The following is a 25766-nucleotide window of genomic DNA, read 5'->3' as shown; positions in this document are numbered from 1 at the left end:
AGAAATGGTAGATTCATGTTTTCCCGGCTTGGACTGACTCTGGGGCATCAATTAGTGAAATGCTTGCAGTTCTTGGTTGAGAGCGCAGGATGGATACATGGAAGTTCACTGTTCACATGCTTTACTACTTGTCCCTGAGTACGAGCCTCTAAGAGATGTGGGCCAGGAGCTGAGTACAGAATTCGCGCTTGGCTATTAATGAGCTACCTTGTATCTCTCAGTTTCCTATTTCTTTCTGATCGACACTATCATGCTTTATCTGTTTTAGCCCAGTTGTTATTCTTAGAGGAACTTCAGACTGCAGTGTATCTAGGTTCAAGTACGAGGTGCAGTTGGAAATCCAGAATGGCAACTTTAAGGTGTTCTTACTAAGTGTGCAGGCTAAACCCTACCTGTGGAGGTATTCCATAAATCCAGATGAGAAGTACCCCTATTTACCTTTGACACGCTGTGACTACTTAGGTTCCGTCTGAAGTAGTCTCTTTGTTCATGGGCCATGCATGCAGCTCTTTAGTGAGAGGAAAGCTATTCTCTAAATAATAGTCGCTTAGATGCCTTTCTGTACTTTATAGCAATTTGAAACATATCAGACAGGTGTTTGGGTTCTGTGAACTGTTCACTAAAAGATGGGCGATCAGAATGCTAGGGCTACAAGGCAGCTTGGGAGCTGTGGCTGTCACTACGTTAAAACTGCACTTGGGGACCGTTGGGACTTTGTGTCTCCACAGTGCACTTTGCAAAACTTGATTCACCTTCCAGAGCTGATTAGAATTATGTAGCAGAAGCTATTATCTGAGCAACGCCTGGTTCTAGAAGAGGCAGCAACCAGAGAGTTCACCGGTGAGGAACCGTTAGCTCAGTGTTTTATTTTCATTGAATTATTTCATTACAAGTGTGTTGTGACATAGTTACACACTGTGTGAAGGTATATTGCTGTGATTGGTGTAGTAAAAAGCTGAACAGTCAATAGGTAGGCAGGAGGTATAGGTGGGACTTCCGGGAAGAAAAAGGAAGAGGAGGAGGGCTCTAGGAGCACAGGAGACACCAGCGAGATGCAGAACAAGTTGAAGGTACAGAATGGAAGAAAGGTAAAAAGCCATGTGGTGTAGAATGTAGACTTTAAAATATGGGTTAACATGTGAATGCTAGTTAGGAACAAGCCTATAGTATAGGCCAAGCTTTCATAATTAATAATAAGTCTCTGTGTTATTATTTGGGAGTTGGCTGGTAGGAGAGAGAAAGACTGGCCACACAAGTGTAACTAGTAATTAGTTCTAAGATTCTAGACCCAAAGAAGGGATTTGGGCTCTAACAGGGTCTGTGTGGGGAAATCTGTCAGAGATGCTTAAAACACTTTGCAATTACAATCACTACTTCAGTTAAATCAGGAGTGAACCAGATGGCTGGTGGGATGGCAAATAAAATGATGCCCTTCCTAATCTTATCTTGATTTTCATTTTTCGGAGGGCAGATAGCAGAAATTGGTATAAACACTGTAGTTAGGGGACACTGGTAGCAAGTCCTTTACTCAGGACCTTGACAGTCATAATAGCCTAAAAGAAACCTGTTTCCAAGCCCAGCTACTTTAATGACCTCTGCTATACAGCCAAACTATTGCCCAGTGGACAGGTACGTCTCAGAGATGGAAAGTCGGATCAGATGTTTTCCAGAATGGGCAGAGAGTAGTGTTTGAGGAAAATACAAAGCCTTGTAAACACGATCCTGGCTGAGACGCTTGCCCACAAGCTTTCCTATTTGTAGGATATGGGCTAGGTGGAAGCATCTTGGGAGGCAGGCTGTCAAGGCCCAGGAATATAGAGTATATTTTATTCCCTACTCTTTGCCACCAGACGTTTTTACATCTGTCACCTGGCTCTAGGCTGGATGAAGGAATCACGTGGCTTGAAAGACTCAAGAAGCAGAAAGTGAGGCAACTAAGAAGGAATTAACACCGTAAAATAAGCACGCGTGCCAGACATATCAAATAGAAAATAATAATTTATTTTAACTTCATTTTACTTGATGTTGGTAACTAATCATGATTCTGTGAACTTGCTTGGTTAGGTCTGTCCCGTCCAATCTACAAAGCGAAAGTCTACAACGATGAGCACTTAAAACTCCACAAACTGTCTCCGTCCACGACTTCCCTGTACATGCAAATTCTTCCAACAGGCGGCAATATTTGCAAACATGCTTTAAGCGTCCATAAAGCTGCAGGAAATTTTGCTTTCTGTTAAAACCTTGACACTCTCCTTGGGAACCTTAACCAGAAAAATGTCATAAATGGATATCCCGACTGGAAACGTTGCCAGTTTGGTTTTGTGTGTGTATGTGTGTGTGCGTGTGTGTGTGTGCATGAAATCGCCAACCAGGCTTTGGCGGGTTCGCATTAAAACCACAACTGATATAAGATGTATGAATGACTGGTGACTTGTACGAAAGCCATTTCAGCGAAGTGACATTACAAAATAGGGTCCCATTAAAAATACATACTTGGCAGTTGCATTTTGTGTTTTAGGCAGAAAAAAAGCGTGTTTAACCTTCTTTTATATGAATATAGTTTAAACAAATTATTCTGTGAAAGTATGCTTAATAAAAGATCTTCTGGAAATTTAAACACTTTATGAAAAAGGTTAACAAGTAAAAAATTACCATTGCTATTTGAAAACAAGCTGTTTGTTAATATTGCCTTCTAAGAGAGTAAGGGTGTATCTTCCCTTCACTGAAAACAGAGCCAGGACACCCAAAGTTGTAGGAGTGGCAAATTTAGACTATCAACATGATGTCCGGGCTTATATATATACAAAAACTTGCCGCATTGAACGAGGCAGGGATGTCTACCCCAACGGTAGTGGTCTCTCGTCTGTACACAGTGAGAGTTAAACAGTAGTCACCGACAGGAAGGAATTGTATACCCTAGTGCCGTCTGGCGATTTTGTGCCATGGGTTAAGAGTTCTTGGATGGTCATCCAATTGTCAAAGATCTTTTTGTTCCTCTTCTTCATCATCTTTTTGTGGCTCAGTTCCAGGATGTTCATCTCCTTCCTGTCGTCAGCCGCCTGCTGCTCCTTCAGACAATCCAGCCTGCTCTGCATCATAAACTCGCGCCTCCGCCTCTGCTCCTTGGCCTTCACCAGATGCTGTTTGCGCTCCTCCTTGCTCCAGTAGCGCCCCATCTTCATCTCACTCATGGCGTCATCATCCGTGGTCAGGCCACTGCGTTCCTCGCGGATCTTCAGTGCACGCTCCCGCAGCAGCCGGTCACGCACCGGCCTTTTGGTGATGTAGCGTGTCCCATCGCTGCGGATCTTCACTTTCCACTCCATCCTGGGTTCCGACGAGTTAGAGGAGTTCAAGTCCTTGCACATGCTCACCAGGCTCATCTGGCTTTGCGCATACTCCACCGCCGACTTCTGCTGGATCAGGTGCATGTAGCTCTGGTAGTGCTGGGCGTGCGCTGGGATGTGGGCGTGCTTGTATGGGGAGTGGTGGTATGAGGGCAGGTAGGCACTGCCCAGCTTTGGGCTGGCAGTGGGGCTCCTGCTGCCATCACTAACTCGGCGCTCTTTGCTTTCCAAGGCCTGGCTGGGGTCCAGCTCTTTGGCGTTGGGGCTGTAGTTTGGGGTGCTTACTTCAGGATCCTCAGTGATGGCGAGCAGATTCTTGGGAGACGGCCTATAGCCTTCGATGTTAGCTGTGGCCCCTTCGCTACTTCCCTCGGCCATCCTTCTCAGGGAGTTGTCTGGGGAGATCTCCAGGGTGAGTGGGGTACTGCGGCAGCTCTCCCCAGTGTTGTAGGCGCTCGAGCTATCCTTGTCTGACTTCTCGGGCAGCTCGGTGATGTCCGAGAGCTCATGGCGGCGCACATCCACGCTGGTGTTGTAGTTGCGGAAGCCACTGTGGTGCAGCATCCAGGACTCGCGATACTGTTCCTTAAGTTGCTGCATCTTGTGCGCACGCACGATGCTCAGGCACTCCAGCTCGATGCTGCGCAGCTCCTCATTGAGTAGCTCCAGCTCCTTGTCCACACTTTCAGGGTCGCTCTTGCCAGCAGCGTCCAGAGGGCTGCTGGGGTAGTACAGGCTGTAGGGACTGCTGCTCTGCACCTGGCACTTGAGCTCCAGCAGCTCGCGAAAACGCTCACACTCATCTACTGGGATGCCCAGGTAGTCCACATCGGTACAGTCTGCAGAGATGAACGATTCATTGCTGAAAGGCAGGTCGCCACTGCCTAGGGTGTCCTGGCTACAGGTCAGCTTCCTCTGGCCCGCCAGCGGGTTGGAGGACGCCGTGGCGTCTTCACCATTGTTCTCCTGTTCCGAGCTCTCATCGTTGCGGGTGCTCTCATCTGTCCGCCCCACACCACTGTCTTTCTCGTGCTGGTTGGATAAGATGGTGGCTGTGTCTGTGGTTCCACCATCTTCCTCATGCTTCTTCTGTATCAGAGAAAAATGACAAGAATAATGGGTTTATGGGGACGGAACTCTGGGGGAGGGGGACAGGTAACCTGTATGACCTTTATGTGTAGAACAGGAGTTTTAAATGGAGTTCTAATTTCCTAAGATTGACGTGCAGCTTTGCAGTGGCCTGGGGCACAGGAAATGGCCAGCCCTAACTCTATGCATCTGGGCAGGTCCCTAATTCTCATTTTTTCAATATATAAAATGGGGTAGATAATGTTATCCCAACAACTAACTAAGAAAGGAACCAGTATGTAGGAAGAATGCATAAGCACTCCTAAGAGACTCAACAAGTGGGTAATTAGGACTCTGACAGTGGCACAGGAGGGAGCTGCAGGGCTCTGAGCAGCTCAGGTTAATCACGGAATTGCTTTACTTTCAAAGGCGTGACTTAATTTTCTCTGATCTCAGTAAACACCGATGCCTACGTTTTCCTGGGGAGCACCAGACTAGTGGCATCAATATCTCTGCTTTGTTTGCTTGCTTTTTTTTTCAGCTATAAAAGCTTCATAATCTAGGTGAGGTGGTACGGGCCTGCAATCCCAGCACTTGGGAGCATGAGTGGGGAGTGGGGAACTATGTCGTGATTTCCAGGGAAGAGCTTGGTGAGGGCACCCCATCCGCTGGCATTCCCTTCATGCTCAAGCAGTAGAGCTTTTCTGATGGCCTTCACCACGGTGGAGGGTGCCAGCGCTCCTCCGCGGCGGTGGTATGGGGCTGCCCCAGGTTTTACCTGCTGGAGCACACTGGCTGTGAACTGCATGGCCTGGTGATGCTGCTCCTCAAGCATGTCCATGTGTAGGTCATCCAGAAAGTCGTTCCTGTCGTCATCCATCCAGCCCTCGTCCAACTAGAAGGATGGCCAACACATGGGAGATCGTGGAACAGAAGAAAGCAAACTGATCCATCCCTCTGCTTCATGACTGAATACCCCGCAGGGAGCCGCTTCATACCCTGCTTGGCCTTCCCTGCCAGGCTGGCCCATCCCCTTAAACTGAGTCAGAATAAGCCCTTCCTCCCTGAAGTTGCTTTGGACAGTTATATTGCCACAGCAGGGAGAAAAGTAACTGGGTTAATATGCCACGGAAGAAGCTTTCTTTCAAGGAGGGACACTGCATTCAGAAAGAGGCACTGTACGGCTCTCTCCAGGAGTCACCAAATGCAGGTACTCTAAGACAGCAGCGGTTCTCAACCTTCCTACTGCTGTGACCCTTTAATACAGTTCCTCATGCTGTGGTGACCCCCGCAACCATAAAGTCATTTCATTGCTATTTCATAACTGTAATTTTGCTACTGTCATGATTGTAAGGTAAATATCTGATAAGCAACTTCCAAAGGCGTAGCGACCCACAGGTTGAGAACCTCTGCTCCATCGCCTTGAATACAACTTCTGTCTCAGCTGGAGACCCCTAAGCCTACAGCACACTGAGGAAGCTTCCAATACCCCTCCCTGCCTTGCTACTTTGTATTCAGACTCACTGGCTAATGCCTTTAGTTACTCTTTGAAAGACTCCATTCCTTTCATTTTGATTTCCCTGTGCTAATCAGTGGGGCTTAGCTCCAGGCTGGAAGGGGCATCTGTAAATCCTGCCATGATTCCTTCATTAGTCAGACTGTGATGGGTCCCAGCAAGGTGGTTAAACCTTTGGCTGGAACCCAAATCACAGCAAGCTCAGCTACCTTCCAGGTGGCAAACACCTTTAAGCTCAGATGCGATACTCTGACATTGCTCTGCAAGGTTTGGCAGTGTGGCTTTGACTACAGAAATCCACCTATTTTCTTCATAGGACATCGACTTACCTGGAGTTCAGGCCTTGCAATCAGCAACGAGAAGTTCTTGTTTTCTTCACTGGTTAGGAGAGCCACAGCCTCTTCGCGGTTCTGTACTTCTATCCCATTGATCTAGAAAGCACGAGGACAGGCGGGGACAGGTAGAGAGGGACATGACTGGGTGGAGTGGAAGCTTCAGAACTGCAGCTTCCACCACGCACAGTCATAACGTGGAGACTCCGTGTAGCTTTTCCAGAACGCCGATTTTAGGAGAGAAAGGCCTTGCTTAGCTGGAGGCGCCAGATGATCCAGAAAAGCCCTGCTGCTCAGGGCGCACCTGAATTCTGAGCCCTAGAATCTCACTTGGGCAGGAGGATAGATAAGAAATAGAAGATAGACATTTCCTATTTATGAGAGGGGAGAAAAGCAGCAGGATATCATGAGGAGTAGACAGCAGAGAAGGGAATGGCTGTACACAGGGACTGCTCGTGTCTTGTTTAATGGGCTGGATGGAGAGTCAAGCGGGAATGCCTCTCTCACCTTCACACTGACAACAACAAGGTTGTCTGCTTGCATGTCTCAGCAACTTTGAATTCTGCAAATTTTAGTTCCTGGGCTGATATTCCCCCAGGGATACCATGGCAGTCCTACTGACCCAGAAACTGAGCCCTTCATCTGACTTTGCCACTTTATGTCAAAGAACCAAGAGGCGGCAAAGCTGAGACATGAATGGTTGTCGTTAGCCAGTTTGACTACACAGTGAATACAGGGAGGGTATGTCTGCAGCCCGGGTAGGTCTCTCTCTAGGGCACCCTGCACTGCTTCCATTTCCTGTTCTCAACTGTAAATGGTTCAGAGAAAACTGTAGCAACACAAGCGTGCTGAGGACCAGGGCCCTCGGGTGTGGAGGTCTGGGTCTCTTTCCTAGGGAAACTCAGCTGTCAAGGCTCTGGGTAAAGGCCGGAGAAACAGAACACAGAGTGAGGGTAGGAAACCAAAATTCTACGAAGTGGCATAATGATAAGAGAAAAAGAAATTAGTAGACTATAAATATGAAGAGGTAGACAGCAAAGCCTGTGGGGCACAATAAAGCCAAGGCTCTGTGACCCCCACAAAGAACTATGGGGCCACATATGTAGCTCAGAGGATAGAACGCTTGCTTAGCATGAATGAAGTCCCGAGTTCCATCCTCAGCACCATGTTAAACCGGGTGTGCAAGAGTTAAAGGCAGGAGGATAAGAAGTTTAGGGTCATCTTTACATAGTGAGTTTGATACCAACCTGGTACATGAGCCTCCTCCCACTTCCCCCCAAAAAAAGATTATAGCTGAAAGAAAGAAGTAAGCCGTCTAATTTTGCCTACATGAAATAACAGGATTCAAGGTAGATGTCACCCTTAGACCTGAGTTCGCAGGACAAGTAGATGTTGAATTTTGAAAGCTTAGACTTCTCAGAGGTATTTGATTCAAAATATGGGACCGCTGGATCTGTTCTCACTGCTCTTCACGTGTGATTGGCCAAGTAGTCTCATTCACACACCACACAGGGTATAGTTGAATTCCAGATGCCTGTCCTTAAGCCTCTCCTGTATTTCCAACTTCAGGCTACTCCGGGAACTCACTTGTGTGCTGAAGACATGCATCCGCAGCAAGGGAACCTACCTGGATGATGCGGTCTCCTTCACGGATGCGGCCATCCTTGGCTGCGATGCTGTTAGGGTCAATCTGAAACACACAGTGGACACCTGAGCGTGAACACAAGCACTCTTTGACAAACCGTCACACCCATCCCTGCCTTTCTGTCTTACATGGATTTACATGTGGGACTTAGCATGGTGCACAGGGAGAAATGGACTAATGTGTCCCATGACTGTCCCAGGGCCTCTCAGAACCCTGCCTGACAGTACTGTGGCAGAGGACTGGTCTCAGAGCTGCAGACATGAGCTGGTGAAGAGGCAAAGGTGACTCTTGTGGGACACAGAGTAATTAGAAGCAAGTCAGTGGCATGGAGTAGGTGAAAGGGCAGCACCCTCCGGTATAGCATCCTGTAGCCGTACTTTGCCTACTTTGGTGGTTTTACACTAAATCTTTGCTATTAAATATTGGAAGATAGCTTTAAAAGTGAAATGTGTAATTGGGGCAAGTGGGACTGAGGATGTTTTAGGATCAGCCCTAAAACATGCTGATGTGACACGCAAAGCTTGGTAGGTGGTGCTTAGCCAATGAGTTGACTGTGAAGTCTATGGCAGACACAGCTCTTGGCTCAGCCCATGGAGACAGATTTAATTTCTTTAGAAAATTGTGTTTTTGCAATTACAAGGAAGGATGCATGCATAGGAAAGTATTCATATTGAAATCAATTTCTCTATTCTCTTCTAGAATGATCACTGCTTCTTTCATTTATGTACTTTGATAAGTCCACATTAAGTTATGTGCAATATATATGAACTCAACTGTGTATACTATGAAAGGGAGGCGGGAGAGAGACTTTAAAAATATATAAACCACTCTGCCTACCATTGCACTGGAGTTGGGAAATGGGAGGCTGCTCTTCCCTCGGGGGTGAGCACACAGACCATGTAAACGACTCCATTTTATGGTTGGTTTGCGGCTTCTCAAGGGTAATTTTGCCTTATGTACCAACATTAGAACTTAACCTCTGCATAAAGACGGGACTCTGTGAAGTGTGATGAAGAGGGGCATGTGTGCTGTATCTTTCCCAAGATATTCTTGAGGAGCTAGGTCTAGGGTGTGTCAACAAATACAAAAACCAAACCAAAAGCAAACACCCAATCCTTTTGATTTTGAGAGGCTAATTTTCAAACCTTCGCATCCGTACCTCACTTATATAAATCCCAATGTCATCTTCATCATCCGTCCGGTAGCATACAGTGAGGCCCAGCTTGTCCTGGCTGTTCATCCTGTAGAGGCCCACTTCCTAGACAAAGAAAACCTTCTCTGTGAGACTCCAGCAGGCGAGGAGAGCTGGGAGCATGTCAAATGCTTTGAAAATATTTGGTTTAAATGATGAACTGGATTTCTTTGCATTCAACTGTGCAGAGCCAGTTAACTTACTGAACAAAAAGTGATTATGGACATGGGATCAATGCCCTGGGCATTTCTGACCTCTCAGTCAATATAAAGTCATTTTGAAAATAGTTATTTTATTGATCCTCCCCAAGAAAAATTACCCATATTTCAGTCAGCGTCAAGACCTCAGGGGTAGGGCTTTTAAAAAGCATTCTTTCAATGTCTGCCACAAACAATAATATTTCCCCGCTCTGAACGCTCCAGCCACTTTGGTACAAATGTTTCCAGCAGGTTGGGTTAGATTATCTCATGCTGCGCCCCTTAATATGCACAGGCGCAGAACTCGCAAACAGATTACGCATAAATTGATCCAAGAAAGCAGGGTAACGTGATAGCGTGCAATTAATGCCTTCCACAACAGCTGTGATATTTACAGTCGAAAATTAGTTTCAGCCACTGTTCCTGCAAATTAAATGAGATAAAAAGCAAACTGAACCCAACACGGGGACACACGATGACAGGCAACGTTATTGTTTGTGCCAATTCGTCTGCACTTGGGGATGAAGTCAGAACTGTGAAGGTTTTGGGAGTTCCGGGAGGATGCGTCAGGTTGTCTGCGAGTGTTTACAAGCCTACTCACCCTGCCGCTCACTCTGCCAGTGACTCACGTGGGGTTTGTGCAGCCGCAAGCTGTGGGTCAGTTTGAGGGACTACCTGCTCATAAGTTGTCCAGCTAACTCTTTGGTCTGATTTTTTATGGTTTTTGCTGGATAACCAGGAGGGGGGAAGGGCTCTGAGATGAGGTCTTCAGGCTACTCTGACAGAGCCACTTGCAAGTGGTATCTCTAGGGGCCCTTCCTGGCATGTGGGAAGGGCATGGCAGTCTTGGTGGAGACATCCGTCCCTCGTGAAAGACAAGGTGGCTAACATCACTGGTACCTTCAAAGTAGAAGAACAGGGCATATAAAGACTCTGGGCCAGTGTGGTCAAAGTCTTATAAATGGGGAAGAAAGAAGCAAGGTGTATGTGGACGTGGGGCTGGGCCGGAACAGGTGGCACTCCATAGGCCAGCGTGAGGAGCTTCGCTTTGGGTTTAGGTGGGCATTGCCCTGCTCCGATGGACTTCTCCCTGGCTGATCTGTCTCATATAAAATAGTTATGAAGGCATACACACATGTGCACGCGCGCGCGCGCGCGCACACACACACACACACACACACACACACACAATCCCTAGTCTACCTTCAGCTAGATGCTTTATCACGGGCTTGTTGGTTTGCCTAAGCCTTTATTTGCTTACTAGCACATGGGGGACAGGGAGAGGAGGCTCCCAGCACTGGGCCTGAGTGGCAGTTTAATAGTTGTGTTTGGGTCACAACAAGTAACCAGTGGTTACAACAAGCTGTTTGTGCTTTTTGAACAGCCCTCCTTAATAAGATGCTGTGAGCTTATTTTCTCATCACTGATATGTTAATTAATTCAGTGTCTTCCTAATGATAGCTCTAACAATATGGTAAATTCTCATTAAACGAAACTCTTAATTTCTGATGCTTTAGTTGTATTAGATGAAAATTTCCTCCCTCATCTGCGAGTATGTGAGTTAGACTGATTTTAAGGGGTGTATTTCATCATGACAGTAATCTCCAGACTCTTTGGAATAACTAGTTGTTACCCAACCAATGTAAGTGACACATCACACATCTGTGTTTCAAACACCTCTCAGGCATCCGCATTGGGTTGTAGTCTGTCTGAGACAGTGCTAAGGGACAGTCTTCCTTGGACAGTCCAGAGTTCTGCCACTGAGCCTTGGGCTCTTACTTGAAGGACACATTTGGTTCTGGAACAGGTTGAACAGAAAGCAAGACCATATGGAAAACTGGAGGGAGACAAAGAGAGCCATAACCGATGTAGAAATTCCTCTTCCAGTAGGATTCTGTATGACTTCTAAGATGACAGTCTCTTAAACTAGTGAATATGCCACAGCCCTGCTGTGCTTTATTCCAACCCTCCTTGAACTATAATTCATGGTCTGAATGAAGAACTCGTAGAAGTTGAGGGAGGTGTGTAGAAAGTTCTCTGACATTTCCTGATAACCAAAGGCATGGCTGTTTATCTGAAGGTGGTGTAGGCCAGCTGCCCACAGGATGAGTTAAATACCGCTGCATCGGTCAGTCACAGACCAACAACGAGGCTGCACAGCTTGCTCTGGGGATCTTTGATCACAGCCAGGCATGACTCTGTGACACACACTCTGAATGGCATATGAGACCAGGAAGATCTTTGGAAATCATATCACAGATAGGAACTATGTGGTGGATTAGTGGTTTTGGGGTAGAAAAAAAGAAAAAGGATGGTTGGTCCTCTATTACAGAGAAAAGGGTTCTCTTTCTCTCTCCAGGTACCAAATATGTCAGTATCTAATATCATGGTTTTGATAAATACTTATCATGAAAAGCACCTCTTTACTTTCAGGCCAGAATTTTAATTGTCAAAATTAGGGGAGTATTAAACTAAGAGATTTTAGTTCATATTCCTGCTAGTGTGATTTTGCTTTTTCTTGTCCTTATAAATTTGTATGCTCAACTTTTCATAAGGAGGGGGAAATTTTTAGCACAGAATTTCACCCTGCAATGGAAAATATCTTAAAAGTGCTGAAGAGATGGCCCAGTGGGCAAAGTGCTTGCTAGGGAAGAATGAGGACCTGCGTTCAGAGCCCAGCACCACCTAAAAGCTGGGTGTGTGGCTGGGTGTGTTTTAAACCGTATAGCACCAGGGTGGCAGAGATAGGTGGATCTGAAAGCTTGCTGGCTAGCTAGTCTAGCTGAAGGAGTGACTTCCTTAAAAAAAAATTAAGTTGTTCTAGAGAAAACACCAGAAGCTGACCTCTGACCTCTACACTGGAGTACACATACTCAGAAAATACCTAAAAAAAAATTTACAATATTTTCATCAGAGTCCCTGATAATTAACTCAAAGCCCACTCACGCATGTGCACTCAAACACTCGATGTGTTGCCATTAGCCTGACTTTCAGTGAACAAGCTGGGGTTGGCTCTACTTTCCCTGAAATGCAGCAACATTGCAAAGCTCTTGAGTTGAACCCTGACATAATGTGGCCACATGGAAGACTTCACAGCTGACCCTATGGGTTTGTTCATGATTGAAGTACAAGTGGGTTAAAAATATTGTCCTAAAATCACCTTTGAACTTTACGTATATGGCATATATGAAATACAAATGAGCTTTATGTTTAGACCTGTTTCCTAGCATCTTTACCCCATTGTTTACATGTAAATACTTCAAAATCTGAAACATTCCTTGTCCCAAGCATTTGGGATGCAGGGTGCTTAGCCTGAAATAGATGCTACAATAGCCGCTGTTTCACAATTTGCATAGTAGAGAATAAGGTTCGCTTACAGTAGTTGCTCCCCGTCAGGGTAGTTTTAGAACACAGGGTCCCTCACAACAGCAGACTGAGGTAGAGATTAACGCTGTACTCAGTTTTTGAGCCCCGCTACCAATCCTCCTGGGACAGATTTTCATGGAGACGGACCTATTGTCAGTGTGGCAACTATCACTGAAAGGCTGTAAAGGCCACCCTCCTTCTTTCCCATAGCTATGTGGTCCACCTGGCTCCAGCATGAGACACAGATCGTCAGTAAGGGGACAGCAGGGGAGGCACCTGCTCTAAATACTCGCCTTGATGTCTAAATTCTCTCTTCCACACCCACTTTAGTTGCCTAAGAAACAAGACTTTACAACATGATCTTTAAGGACAAGAATGGTAACATTATTCTTGTTGAAGATATTCTTGGTGATTTGTGGTAGTGGATGAGCCAGTGCTAGCAACATACATGGCAAGCAATAAACAAGAGCATCTGGAATTTAGGAATATGCGTGGCATTGGTGTTTAATCTCATGGGTTGGGCTAGAATAGTTCCTCACTTTATCTGGACACTCTTAGAGACTCTAGACAAAAGCCTATGGTAAAATTACCTTCTAGAAGGCACAGGACACAGTTTAACCTCAACTGCTATTTCTCCAGAATGGATCTCCAGTCCAGAGATGTGGCTAAGCCAGAGTGACATTAACAGGTTTTTGATGATCTTGAGAAATGGAAGAATAAGATCTCCACTGTCTTTGGATCTACATAGATTCCTGCTTTACCTTGACTTGAAGATGACAGGAAGGCATTCATAGCTAAATAATGGATTATACAACGTCAGCAGCACCCAGCCTTGCCATGAAGGCATGGTATGTTCTTGATTAAATTAAACAAGCTTGAGATTTTAAGGCCGAAGAAAGATCTAATGAAAACACAAGCTTGGCTTGGCCACCAACAAACATGTCAAGTTCTCTTGAACAAACCTTTTCAGCCACTTGACTCTTGGTCAATGAGACCTGGTGAAAGTAAAACACCCTCAAAGTTACTGGGCAGCTGGTCAGTTTTCAACCTTGACTTCTGCCCCTGAGGCAGCCTAGCCTCATTGGGCTCAAAGCTGAAGGCATAGGGGTTATCAATACACAGCTGTTGAGATGATGGAGATAGGATTTCAAAGAAGACCATTAATCAAACAGATATAAATAATGCATCAGCACTAGCTGGATTACACCAGCCCCATCTCTGGTATCCTGTTGCATACTGGTCTAGATGGACTATTTGATAAAAATGAGGGCTGAGTCTGACATTTCAGATGAAACTTACATGGTATTCCAATTAACAGTATTAAGAGGGTCACACCACCCTCATGACTCAAGGTCTTTGTTTCAGCATCAGCGAATTAAATTGGAAGATACCCTAAACTTAACTCAAATGCTTTATGCCTTTCTGAGAAGCCCAGTCACTTCTTCATAATTCTCCACGTTCCTGGACCAGGCTGGCCGACAGTTATCTAAACTGTTCCTGTATATATTCATGGTGTTTCATGGGAGGCAGCGATGCCTCTAACAAGATCACGGTTTTCCTGAAGACCTCACATCAAAATATTCATCCCTCCCTTCAATAAAGATTTCGGTGCCAAAATATTGGACACAGAGTACTCCAGGCACCATCTGGGAATGAGCAATGGAATAGCCCACTTTCACGTGGAGCTCGTACTCCAGTGGGGTCATCAGACAAGAAGCAGATGATGGTGCTGTTGGACCACAGTATAATCCAGAAAACTTCCCTCAGAGGTGCAATGCTAGGCAAGACTGAATTCTGATATCTCAAGGGCCTGGTTTTAGGTGGCCATGCATACAAAACAAGAATCTTGAAGATCCTTGTGATATTTGGAAAGGCTGACTCAGCCAGAACAGGGCATGGCAGATTCCTTAAATGAGCGCCCACCTTTTGTTTCACAGCTTTAACGAGAAAATTCTAGATTGGTTACAGTCTCCCGTGGCACCCCCAGGACATCCCAATTCCCATCTGGTCTACTTCCCGCTATTCTGAGAAGTCAGAATCATTCAGACATCCTCCCTCCCTCATCAAACCCGTAGTTGGCCTTTCCTTCCCGGTCTCATAAGGACAACGTCAAAACAATGCAGGTGACAGCACTTTCCCAGACTGGGTAGGATGCTACTGCAGAATCACAGGGGAAATTAAAACAATAGAGTATGGGGGGAAAGCTTCATCAGACATCTATTTTCTTTTTTAATTGCCTGCAGGAAGACCTGGAGCAGGTGTTCCGTACCTGAAAATTCAGGGGCAATTATTCGGCAGCTCAACTCTGGGGTGTACTTGGGAATAAGCCCTTTAACGCTAAGCAATTTCACAATAACAGGGATTTGACACTTACCTAAATATGATCATTTTGTGTACTTTAGAAGCAAGAACATCTGTTTTCCCCTCTGCATTGGCTCTGATAACATCCCCACACACTTGTATATATTTTCCTCACACATAGCAGGCATGGACCGGTTGTTCTTTTATCTCATTCAACTTGGGCGATGAGCATTACACTGCGAATGGGCTTTCCACTTGGAAGGCAAACCTGATCTCTCTGATATCAGATCCCACACCTGGAACAAGACAGGTGGGGACCTAGCAGAGACGCTGCCAGCAGGTCTAAGAAATCCTAGGAGGAACAGAGACGGTGCTTGCGTATCTTTCTGAAAAGGAGGCCTGCCGTAGTAAATTCAGATCTGAGCAAGGGGTTGTTTATTGACCCCTTAAACTGACAACTAAGCTTGTCTTGGTATCCTTCTAAGATACACCCTGGCCACAGATTAGAGGTCCAGCCATTGTTCTCCAGTGAACCCCAGCGAGACCCTGAATGTTTTCCTATCTCTTAGGCTGTAAGAGAACACCTGGGACTAGCGACTTTATTCAGAACAGAGGTCTTCTTCTTGTACCTTATGGTTTGGGAGGTACAAAAGCATGCTGCTGGCACCTGCTGGGCTCTATCACAGCATGGCAGAGGGCACCATGGCAGAACCATGTTTGAGAGGGAGAGAACACAATGACAGAGTAGGAAGCAAGAGTCCACAGCCTAGGGGGTGGCTCTACTTTGTAACAATCCTCTCCCATCAAAACAGATGCATCCCCCCAAGGCTGTCTTTAATCCCTTTAAAGCAAAGCCCCCATGGCCTAATTACCACCCACCAGGCCCAGACCCTTAAAGGTTTGCCTAGTTCTTCACATGGCCGTTATGGAGACCAAGCCTCCAACACACAGACTCCCTATCCAAACCGGGCCCTGTAGCTTTCATTACATTGTTGCTATCACCATTTCATGAAGTATCTTAGCTGCTTTTCTCAAAGTGAAAGGTATGAGACTGTAGTTCCTTTGAGTGGTGGTGGCCCCAGGTCCTGCTGGTCCACAGCGGGCTGAGAAGGCTGCTCCACCCGTGGTTTTTGCTCATGGTAGTCTTCATCACTTAAGCACTGTCTCATACTCATATTTTTCAGGGACAAATACTAAGACGTGTTCAGACCTAGCTGTCAGTGAGCATTTTTATTGGCAGGTTCTATATGTTATTGACTTTCACTCTGTTCTGCAGTAAGAACTATGTAGCTCTCCAGGATATAAAAAAGAGACAGCTGTCCTAGGCTTTCAAGCTGCTTCTATTGTGAAAGAAGCCATCACTGCTAAATAGTACCCTTTCTTTAGCCGGGCAGTCTGGATTACACAGCAGGGGCCAGGAGAGTAGATACAATGGAAATGGATAGATTTCCTCTGGCTGACTTTAACACGGGGCCAAAGGGCTTACCTGACAGTATCATCTGCTATCTTGACCCTGCTCTACAAAAATAGTTCCCATGTAAGCTTTGAAATTTTAGAAAAACATGTTGAAATTTGACACAATGATTTCCCAAAAATGTAAAGAAACACAAGAAAAAAATTAATCTTCTATTTTTTTCATTTTTCCCAAAGAAAAAGTGAGAAGTAGAACTTGGTTGGCTACTTAGTGTCTAAGTATTTTAAAACTCAACATAGGACAAGGGACACTGTAAACATCTAGACTCTCTGTCCACTATAATACTTGGGGAAAGCTGTGGATTTTTGTGATGTTGTCAAGAGCATTTTAGGAAATGTCAAGCATCTGGGAGCAGCTCCTTTTTGTTGGGAGGTGGCTGCATCCAGTCATCCTATTTACCTCCCTATTGTTGAGTGTTATTCTTGAGTAGAAAGTGGTGATCCAACAACAAGCATGGCCGGATAACCCAATAACCCTCAGGGTACAGTAGTGGCAAGCACACTGTGGCTGTAACCAACATCTCTTTAACTGGACTTAATACTCATTCAACAGGAGGGAAACTATGCCTGGTACTGGAAACCTGGCTAAGTACTCAGTGCGAGCGGAGTCATGGACTCTGAGGAGGACCTACAATTGCTATGCTATTCAACTAGTATTCCCTTGTTTATTATATATCCCGACTATATTCTAAATATTTGTCCTTACTCCCACAGATAAGCGTAGTCCTTACTCCTAATCAAGGGAACTTCTCTTCGCAACAGACAGAGCCCATTACAGAAAACCATAACCAATTCAGAGTTGTATAGTCTAGTCTCAATGGATGCATTTACAATACAATCCCTGCATCTAACACTAAAGGGTTATTGTGGAAAAGGGGATGGAAAGATCGTAAGAGCCGGAGGAGCAGGGAGTTTGCTGTGAGACTGAGCTTCCTAGCAACCTCAGAAGCTTAACTTATAAAGTCTCACTAATATGACTGCCAGAAAAGGAACTGAACAAGGACAATAACAATAGACATGCTAAAGTGGGTGGAGGAAAGAACCTTGAGGCCTCAACCCTACATGAGAACTAGGGTCAAATAAGGAAGGTAGAGAGTTGGAGATTTGCCTTCCTTAGAGAAGATTTGTTATCCAATACCACGGGTCAGCCTTGAAAACACACCTACAAGTAACATGCTGCAGGTCAAGCAGGTTGTTATTTATGCATTTAGGAATACACACACACACACACACACACACACACACACACGTAACAATAATTAATGAAGAAAGAGGCCATTTGAAAGAGAGTAAGAAATAGGAAAAGGAAGAGAAGATGATGTGATTACATTATAACCTCAAAAAACAAAAAAAAAAATTAAAGAGTGATGATCATGTCAACAACAGCAAGGTGAGAGGGCATGCAATATTTGCAGTGTGTGCAGGTTTCATGTAGGTTTGTGTGTGTGTGTGTGTGTGTGTGTGTGACTTGCCTGTGTATGCACATGTTGGACCATACGTGTGTCACACGCCTTCTTCTGTTGTTTTCTACTTTATATTTTGAGGAAGAATTTCTTTGCTGAACCCTGAGCTCACTGATTCAGCTAAGCTTCCTGACCAGGGAGCCTCCAGGATCTACATAATCCTGCATCGTCTAGTTTTAGGGCTACAGACACATGCCACCATACCCGGCCTTTATATAGGTGCTGGGAATCCAAACTCAAGTACCCAAACTTATACAGCAAGCACTTTAACACTGAGCCACCTTCCCAGTCCCTAAGACCCCCTTTTGACAGTGTGCCCTGGAGCCCTGACTGTTAGGCTTTGTCCTGAATTAATAGAAGGAGGAAGAAGCTTAGCTGTGCCTTTAAAGTTGGTGGTGGGGGAGTTACTAAGAGGTTCAGATTTTGATAATTTCATTATTATCTAAACCACATTTACACTTGCAGAGAACGCTAGCTTTTTCTGAGTCTAATGGAGATTCACTAAGAACGAGAAGCAGCAATGGTTCCTACCTCTAGCTCCAGCTCTTCCCTGTCCATGTCCTGGTGGATGTCCCCCATGTAGTCATTCGGATCATAGTATTCATGGGATGAGGGGTGCCTGCAAAGAGACAGAAGGTTGTCAAGACCTTGATTCTTTGATAATTATCTGTTTTCTTGTCCCCAGCCATTGTTAGTACAGGATCCCCTCCGGATCCCTCTCCCTTCAGGTGTGGCTCTCAACATTGCCATCCCGGTGCTAATTTGAAACCGTATGTAAGCTCATATAGACAGGAACATATTTCTGTGGAGAGTCTGCTGCCTTCATCAGAGCTGCAAAAGGTCTAGAAACTCAAAACAAAAGAACCAAGGAACCCATTACTTTGGTGAAGATTAACTTCCTCTGGAAATGCGAAGGTGCAGATTAGTGTATACCTTGTTATTTCCAGAGTCTCTCCCTTAGCCTGCCCTCATCGCTTCACCCTGAGTACAGCCACTGGTCTCTAGACTGAAGAGCGGTCCACTGTTTACTTTTAATCTTGATGGCAAAAGCTCAAATGTGAGCAACACTCAGACGTGTGCTGGTCTCTGCGACCAGTTTCAAGGGCCGTGATGGAAACTGCTGCGCCGTTTGCTGGGATGGTGGATTTCAGTTGTTTTGTGTTGATTCCCCCAGTGAGAAATATATTTGCCGCCACAGCTGTGTGCACATGCGTGTGGATTTACACCTCTTTGCAGGCGCCAGTACTCATGGGTGCTTGTGTAAGTGTGTGTATACATCCCTTATCCTACTTGAAAGCCAAGAACACTCATGGTTTTAGGACAACACATGTAACACACAGTTTGAGCCCGGCATCTCCTAGAAATGGTGTTAATGGAACCTCCAGGAACAACAGCGATGGGAATTAAAGCACATTTGGCCAGTGGCTCTGGAGGGGCTTTGAATTGCACACCAGATGCAGATAAACATTGCCCTTGGCTGGGGACTCAAAGCTGCACATTTTTGCAGGTCAGGTAGCAATCAAGGGGGCTCTGATAATCCCTGGCAACCACTTAGTTTTGAAACAATAGGTCAGACATGGGTGGAAGGGCAGGCCGTTTCTTTCCAGCCCAATCAGGCAATATATACTGCCTGCACTTAAGGGGCTTTTAGACCTGAGGATCCTGTTGTAAGTTCTGGGCTTTCAGTCATCAACCCAATACCCCCCTTCAGCCCCCCAGCTCAACCCCAACATGCAGTCTTGCTGTTGCCTGACCTCTGGACTTTGTGACATTTCTCAAGTTCCCTCAAGGGGATAAGTCATGTCATGTTAGTTAAACTTAAGAGGAAATTAGGGGTTTGGCTTCTAAAAAGCCTGTCATTCTGACAGTTCAACATCTGAGAGTCTTAAAGGGCCCATCAATAATACGAGCACAAGTCTGGCCTGTAGTGTCAAGTAACTGGTTTTAAGGCCATGCTCGGGGAAAGGGCCAGATGCTTCCCAGGCTCAGCTGGACACGGCAGTGTCATGGCTGAGAGGTGAGATCGGGTCGCCCTGCCTTCCCACCAGAGTCACTGCAATATGCTGAATAGACCCTCAGTCTACACCATCCATTGTCTATAGGTGTTGCGGGAGCTCCTCCCGCTCCTTTGCCTTCATATAGGTGAACTAGGGAGCGCTAATCAGGTCCTTAGTCTACAACGCCTGATGTCTACAGCAGTGGTTCTCAACCTGTGGGTTGTGACCCCTTTGAGGGTTACATATTGGATATTCTGCAATCAGATATTTACATTATGAATCATAGCAGCAGAAAAATTACAGTTATGAAGTAGCAATGAAATAAGTTTATGGTTTTCGGTCACCACAACATGAGGAATGATATTAAGGGGTCACAGAAATAGGAAAGTTGGGAACCAATGCTGTCTAGGTAAATAAAGGAGCAGCGAGCAGGACCTCAGTCTGCAGAACCCTCTCTCTGTCGGCAAAGAAGGGAGGTGATGGTTCTTTGCAAGCCTGTACACTGTGCGAATGGTGAGCGTTACATGAAGGTCCTGTCTTCTCCCTTTTCATGCTGTCAGCTGCACCAGAATTCACTCTTGTCAACTGGGGAATTAGCCCCGGTTGCGGATGACAGCTAACCACTAAACCCATGAGATGAAAGGCAAGCCTTTGTCTGCGAATTGACAGAACCACGGGAGATGTGTGCATACTCCAGCTACCGGATGCCTAGTGGAAATCCAACAGGTATGGCTCAGAGGCTTCCCTGCAAGGGCAGAAAACGCCTTTGAAATAATGCATCCAGACAATTACCTGAACCCCGATGGGGTCGAGATGGGAAAAGACAGGTGTACCTGTGTCAGCTAAACAACCTGTGCCCTCAGAGTGCATCGTTACGTGGGGGAAAGGTACGTTTAGCTGGACATTTTTCAGCCAGTGGTGTCGGTAGCTTTCTCACTCTTGAATTATTCCTGAATTACCAGTCACTGCCTCCACTTAATTGAAGGCTTACCCGATGACGACGCACACATTATTCTTATTTAATCCTATGAGACAGGTATGACTTACATCTGCACCTTAACACAGCACAGAAAAAAGAAAACAAAACAAAAATAGGCTGAGCCCGACTCCACAATAGACATTAGTTCGGGCAGCAAATCTACGTGACCTGAAGTCTCTGAACTGCTTCGTGCTTTCTGTAGAAGGTAGAGTTGCGAAGAAAGGTATTACTGAGGTATATTTGATCACAACTACTACGCAGTTGGCACATGGCAGTAATTATTTGTATGGGGTAGGTCTGGGTTTTGTGCATGGATGCAGGGCTGAAATGACACCCAAGGAAGCAGAGTGCATAACCTCCAGGGCGCTTCCTATACTCAGCAGCTTACTTTGCTGTCTATTTTAAACGACTATCAGCATTCCTTCCAGTGGTAACTAGAAAAATCTTCAAATTACCCTTTGCAGTGATTAAATTTTTATTCCGACACAACTTTTACAACAGTTGTAAGTAATTTTGTTCTTAGAATATAATTTGAATAACTCTGCTCCAGGGTTATAATAAAGTCATTAATATGTCAGAGCAGTTTTGAGCAGGACTCGATTTATTGCCTCTATAAACAATAAAGTTAAACACAGGCAACTTGGAGGAAAATTATAAGATGCATTCATTTCTTGCTCTCCATGGAAAGGAAGAAGCCAATTTTCCCAGAGTCTTTGGCCATATGCAGCAAGTTCGCAAGTCATGGCCAGGACACTTACTCTTCAGGCAGCAGGTAGGGATCCAGCACGGGTGGGCTGGGAGAAGACATCTTTGTCAGGGCCATGATGTGCTCGAAGGTAATGTCAGTTTGGGTGCCTGTGTCCACCAGCTGCGACTCTGAGGCCGGCGTGAACATTTTGGTTCGAGGTGTCCTTCTCAACACCTGTACCACGATGGGCTCCTTGGCTGTCTTGAAAGCTTCCACGGCCTGGTCATGAGTTGCTCGGGATAAGTCTTTGCCGTTGACCTATAGAGACATATTTAGAGTGGGAAGATTATCATAAAGCAGAAACTGGAGAGATCGGTTAGCGTCTTGAGGGCTTCTAGGTATAAAGAGCCAAGTGGAAGGAGAATGTTGGGGGTACCCGAGAACTTCAGTTCTCTCCATCGAGTAGGAGTGGAGGGGTACAGATCTGGCATTAAATAATAAAGCACACAGCAAGGATGCCTTGGCCTCCACCCAGAATGTCTTTAATGCAATTTCATCACTTGCTAATCTTCCCCATGGAAGAAAAGAGCAGCCTCGGGCTCCATGCCTGCATCAGGGAATGATAACTAACTAGAAATTAATTATGTTGTTTTGTTTTCATGGTGTGTAGTCTTCCCAGTTTGTGTCAAGTCTTTTTGTGTGGATGGGCGCGCGCGCACACACACACACACACACTTAGATCTTAGGACTCATACACACACACTCTCTTAGGACTAATGTTCACACACATACATGAACATACTTAAATATCTGAATTAATGCAGCAGGCAGACTGGTCACCCATCCATCACTTCTGTGTATCCTCTGCTAAGGGATTTCACACTGGTCTCCCTTCCCATCTGATCAGGGGTCTTACCATCACAGGGGCACCTGAGCTGTGTGTTCTGACTGACTGGTCTTAGTCCACCATAGTGGTTTTGAACTTTCCGTCTAATGATGGAGAGAGGCCCGAGACTTAGAGGAGGAATCTGCCAGGAAGCTTAAGGTTGTTTTATTTTTTTTAAATAGATGTGAAATAGGGATGGCCCTTCTTGGATTCTAGGGAAGCCATTCTGCCTGTGGTGGCCTCCTAAAACCATGTGTAGAACTAACTAGTGAGGCCAACTTAAAATGTGAACCATGGCGGAAAAATAGGGACAACAATCCATCCTGCTGATATAGTCCCTAGATTTTAAGGTGTTTGATTTGGATCTTAAATTTTTATAGTCCAAAAACATAAACAGGTTTATATTAAACATAACAGGTATAATATGCTCGGGCATACTGTAAAAGTAGACATAACAGTTTTCCAATGCTTTCTTAGGATGGTCTTCTATCTACATAGAAAACCTCTGTGGACACGTGTACTCAAGGGCTGCATCTCCAGCAGCTTATTGCTACAGAACAATGGCGAGAAGGCTTTACTTACATAAATTCCATAAACCTGTGCTGGAACCACCATGTGAACATTCACACAACACCCCAAAAGGGCTACATGAAGGGCCTTGCAGTTCAGCATAAACTAAGAATTCCCCATATCTTGATGGACTCAATGTGGGGTCTTCTGAATTTAACTGTGGGGGCACCCGTCACATTTCTTCTACTCAGCTATGGAGAAAGAGTGGTCCAGAGCTGTCTGAGAAATGCATGTCCTTCTATGAAACACGGAATGTCACTATTGCATAAGGCTGGCTTTCACTAAAAGGGATGTCTGACGTCAGTGCCTAATGGTACAGTATTCAAAGTGCCCTGTGGTTTCCAACCAAACACAGTTCAAGTTCACGCCTACAAAAGCCCGTGATTCTTCTCTTACATCTAAGGATTGGATGACCAGAGACATAACTGTGGGGTCAGGCCAGCGGTGGCATCCTGGCTGAGAGCTTGGGATCTATTTTCTTATTGGAGGAAGATTTAATTACAACGTGATGATCCTTTGGACTATTATGAAGTTTAAGATAGTATACATAATAGGGTAACATGCCGATGTAAAAATGTATTAAGACACCAGTGCTGAAGGTCAGTCTATACCACAATAGTCCCTTTCCCAGGAGAAAATATCCACAAACCACAATCATCGGGCTTCAGCCTGGGGAGGTTGCCTTGAGAGGCATTTGTTTACTGAAAGGCTTCTAGCTTCCTGCCCATCTTGTGTTCCTAAACTAACAATATATGCATAAATCATGTCAAGCTTCAACTTGGGATTCTCAGGGGTGAGGAGTGGGGGCGGCAACAGATAAATTTCAGAGGACTTGACCCCTGCCACGCAAGCTTCTTGACAAGGTATTTTCAGGATCATTACATTCCTTTAGGAGACGACGAGACAAGGCAGGAGTTTACTATCCTAGACGATCTGTTTTTGCAGCCAAATTTGTTTTGAATTACCTCGTGCACATAACACTTATTACTCCGTCATCTTGCAATCACATCGCTGAGAGACTTAGCGAGGTGATGACTCTGGCACATGCTGGCAGCCAACCGAGAATGACAACCTTTATTCTCAGGATTAGCATGGCATCTACATTACACACAACGGTGCTGATGATGGCTGCGATTAGGGATGGGACGCACACCCAGTGACGTTTGGCCCAGTCAAATTAAATATCATTAACTCGCCCAATTGAGCAGATTGCCTTTAAAACACTTTATGCAGCTCTAAAACCAAGTAAATGGAATGTTTTGGAACAAGAAATGCTGATTGCAAAGTTTATCTTTATTATAAATTAAATGCCTAAGTTATTCACCTAAGGCTCTGGATGGTTCTCCCACCCCCACACCCCCAAGGAATGAGGGACAATTATGGAAAAAAATCCAATCACTGAGTCTCTGGGCAAACAGCACCACTGAAAATATGACATGACACTAAGGAACCTTAACGAGATCCTTCAGCGTAAGTTCTTCTGTGACAAGAGATAGATAGGCTGAGTGCATACAAGGATTCCTTCCTGGCTCTGAGGAAGCCTAGGTAAAGCTACTGCTCTCATAAGGATGTACTTGTGGCTGTCATTTCTATAGTTTGTCATGACAACAATACAAAATTGGTGGGTCGTCCATTGGGGGCTGAAGTTCACTGACAACCCATCTATCTTTAGTCATCTGCTCAATCAACTTGTATTGGCTGGGCTTATTTGTCTTTTGGTTGTCTGAATGCCACTAAACGTGTTTCTTAGGGAGCATGAAACAACAGTACATAGTAACCACTTCAGAAACGGCCAGAAGACTGTATGGCAGATGGCGTTTCAGTAAGACAATCCAGGAATGGTTTGATTTAGCTCTGGAGACCACAAATCCCAGAGACTTAGGACAATTGCTTCCCCAATACACAGACTGTCACAAGAAATACTACTGCCTACTGTGGTCACACAGTGTTATCTCAACATCTAGGAGTGAACCAGAGAGGTGGCTCAGCATGTAAAAGTGCCAGGTGTGCAAGTCTCGTGACCCAAGTTTGATCCCCAGTACCCATGTTTTTTTTTTTTTAAATAAAAACTCAAAAAGCCACATGTGGTACCATGCATATGTAATTCAAGGAATCCTATGGTCAGAGTGGAGGTGGAGGCGAGATTTGCTTGCCTGGAGTATTCAGCATAGCAGTCGGAGAGAGTGAGGAGATCCTGATCAACAAGGTGGAAAGTGACAACCGACCCTGAACACTAGCCTCTGACTTCCACACCTGTGCCATGGCAAGCATGTGCCTGCCTTTCCACACAAAGTGAATAAAAAAAGTTAAAAACAAAACCCAGGAACCTAGGTTTGCAGCTTTCAGCGTTTGCTGCAACTGAAACGTAACACAAATAAAAGACATGCCCTAGCCTCTTGAACTTAGAAAATATCTACGTATGGGGAGTCATTTGGTTTCCAGAGCCTAGCACAATCACCTCTATTTCTATGACACATGGAAATAACCCCAGCATAAAATGCTAATGCAGTTTTAAAGCGGAACTGCTATAAATTGTGCCCCTGGCTAAAATCCAACTTTTATAGGGATCATTTAATTAAATACAGGGGCACTGGTTCCATTTTATAAAATATCATACCTCTGTTGTCAAACTAATTAAAACTTTGATTCCACTGAATCAAGAGGTGATGATAAACCACACGGTGGGGGAGAGAGGTAAAGGTTTCAGGCCCTGGCTTAGGCTGGATAATTTTTTTTTTAAACTCAG

The 25766-nt window shown here is 45.2% G+C and overlaps 1 protein-coding gene across 1 annotated transcript in view; it reads right to left on the bottom strand.

Moving 5' to 3' along the window:
* Positions 1 to 1980: 1980 nt before the first annotated feature.
* Positions 1981 to 25766, bottom strand: part of Pdzrn3 (PDZ domain containing ring finger 3) — a 226696-nt gene continuing 202910 nt past the window's right edge. Inside the window, exons 4-10 of the mRNA XM_075983335.1 lie at positions 21635 to 21882; positions 18432 to 18519; positions 9068 to 9166; positions 7891 to 7953; positions 6261 to 6362; positions 5194 to 5310; positions 1981 to 4436 (exon numbers count right to left, since the gene is read on the bottom strand). Coding sequence (XP_075839450.1) covers positions 2880 to 4436; positions 5194 to 5310; positions 6261 to 6362; positions 7891 to 7953; positions 9068 to 9166; positions 18432 to 18519; positions 21635 to 21882 — 2274 coding nt within the window. The 3' untranslated portion in view covers positions 1981 to 2879. The remainder of the gene's footprint in view (positions 4437 to 5193; positions 5311 to 6260; positions 6363 to 7890; positions 7954 to 9067; positions 9167 to 18431; positions 18520 to 21634; positions 21883 to 25766) is intronic.

This window comes from Microtus pennsylvanicus, chromosome 8 (assembly GCF_037038515.1).
Source record: "Microtus pennsylvanicus isolate mMicPen1 chromosome 8, mMicPen1.hap1, whole genome shotgun sequence".
In the NCBI taxonomy this organism is placed as follows: Eukaryota; Metazoa; Chordata; class Mammalia; order Rodentia; family Cricetidae; genus Microtus; species Microtus pennsylvanicus.
Note: the sequence above shows the minus strand (reverse complement) of the source record. Positions and strands in the feature narration are given on the sequence as shown.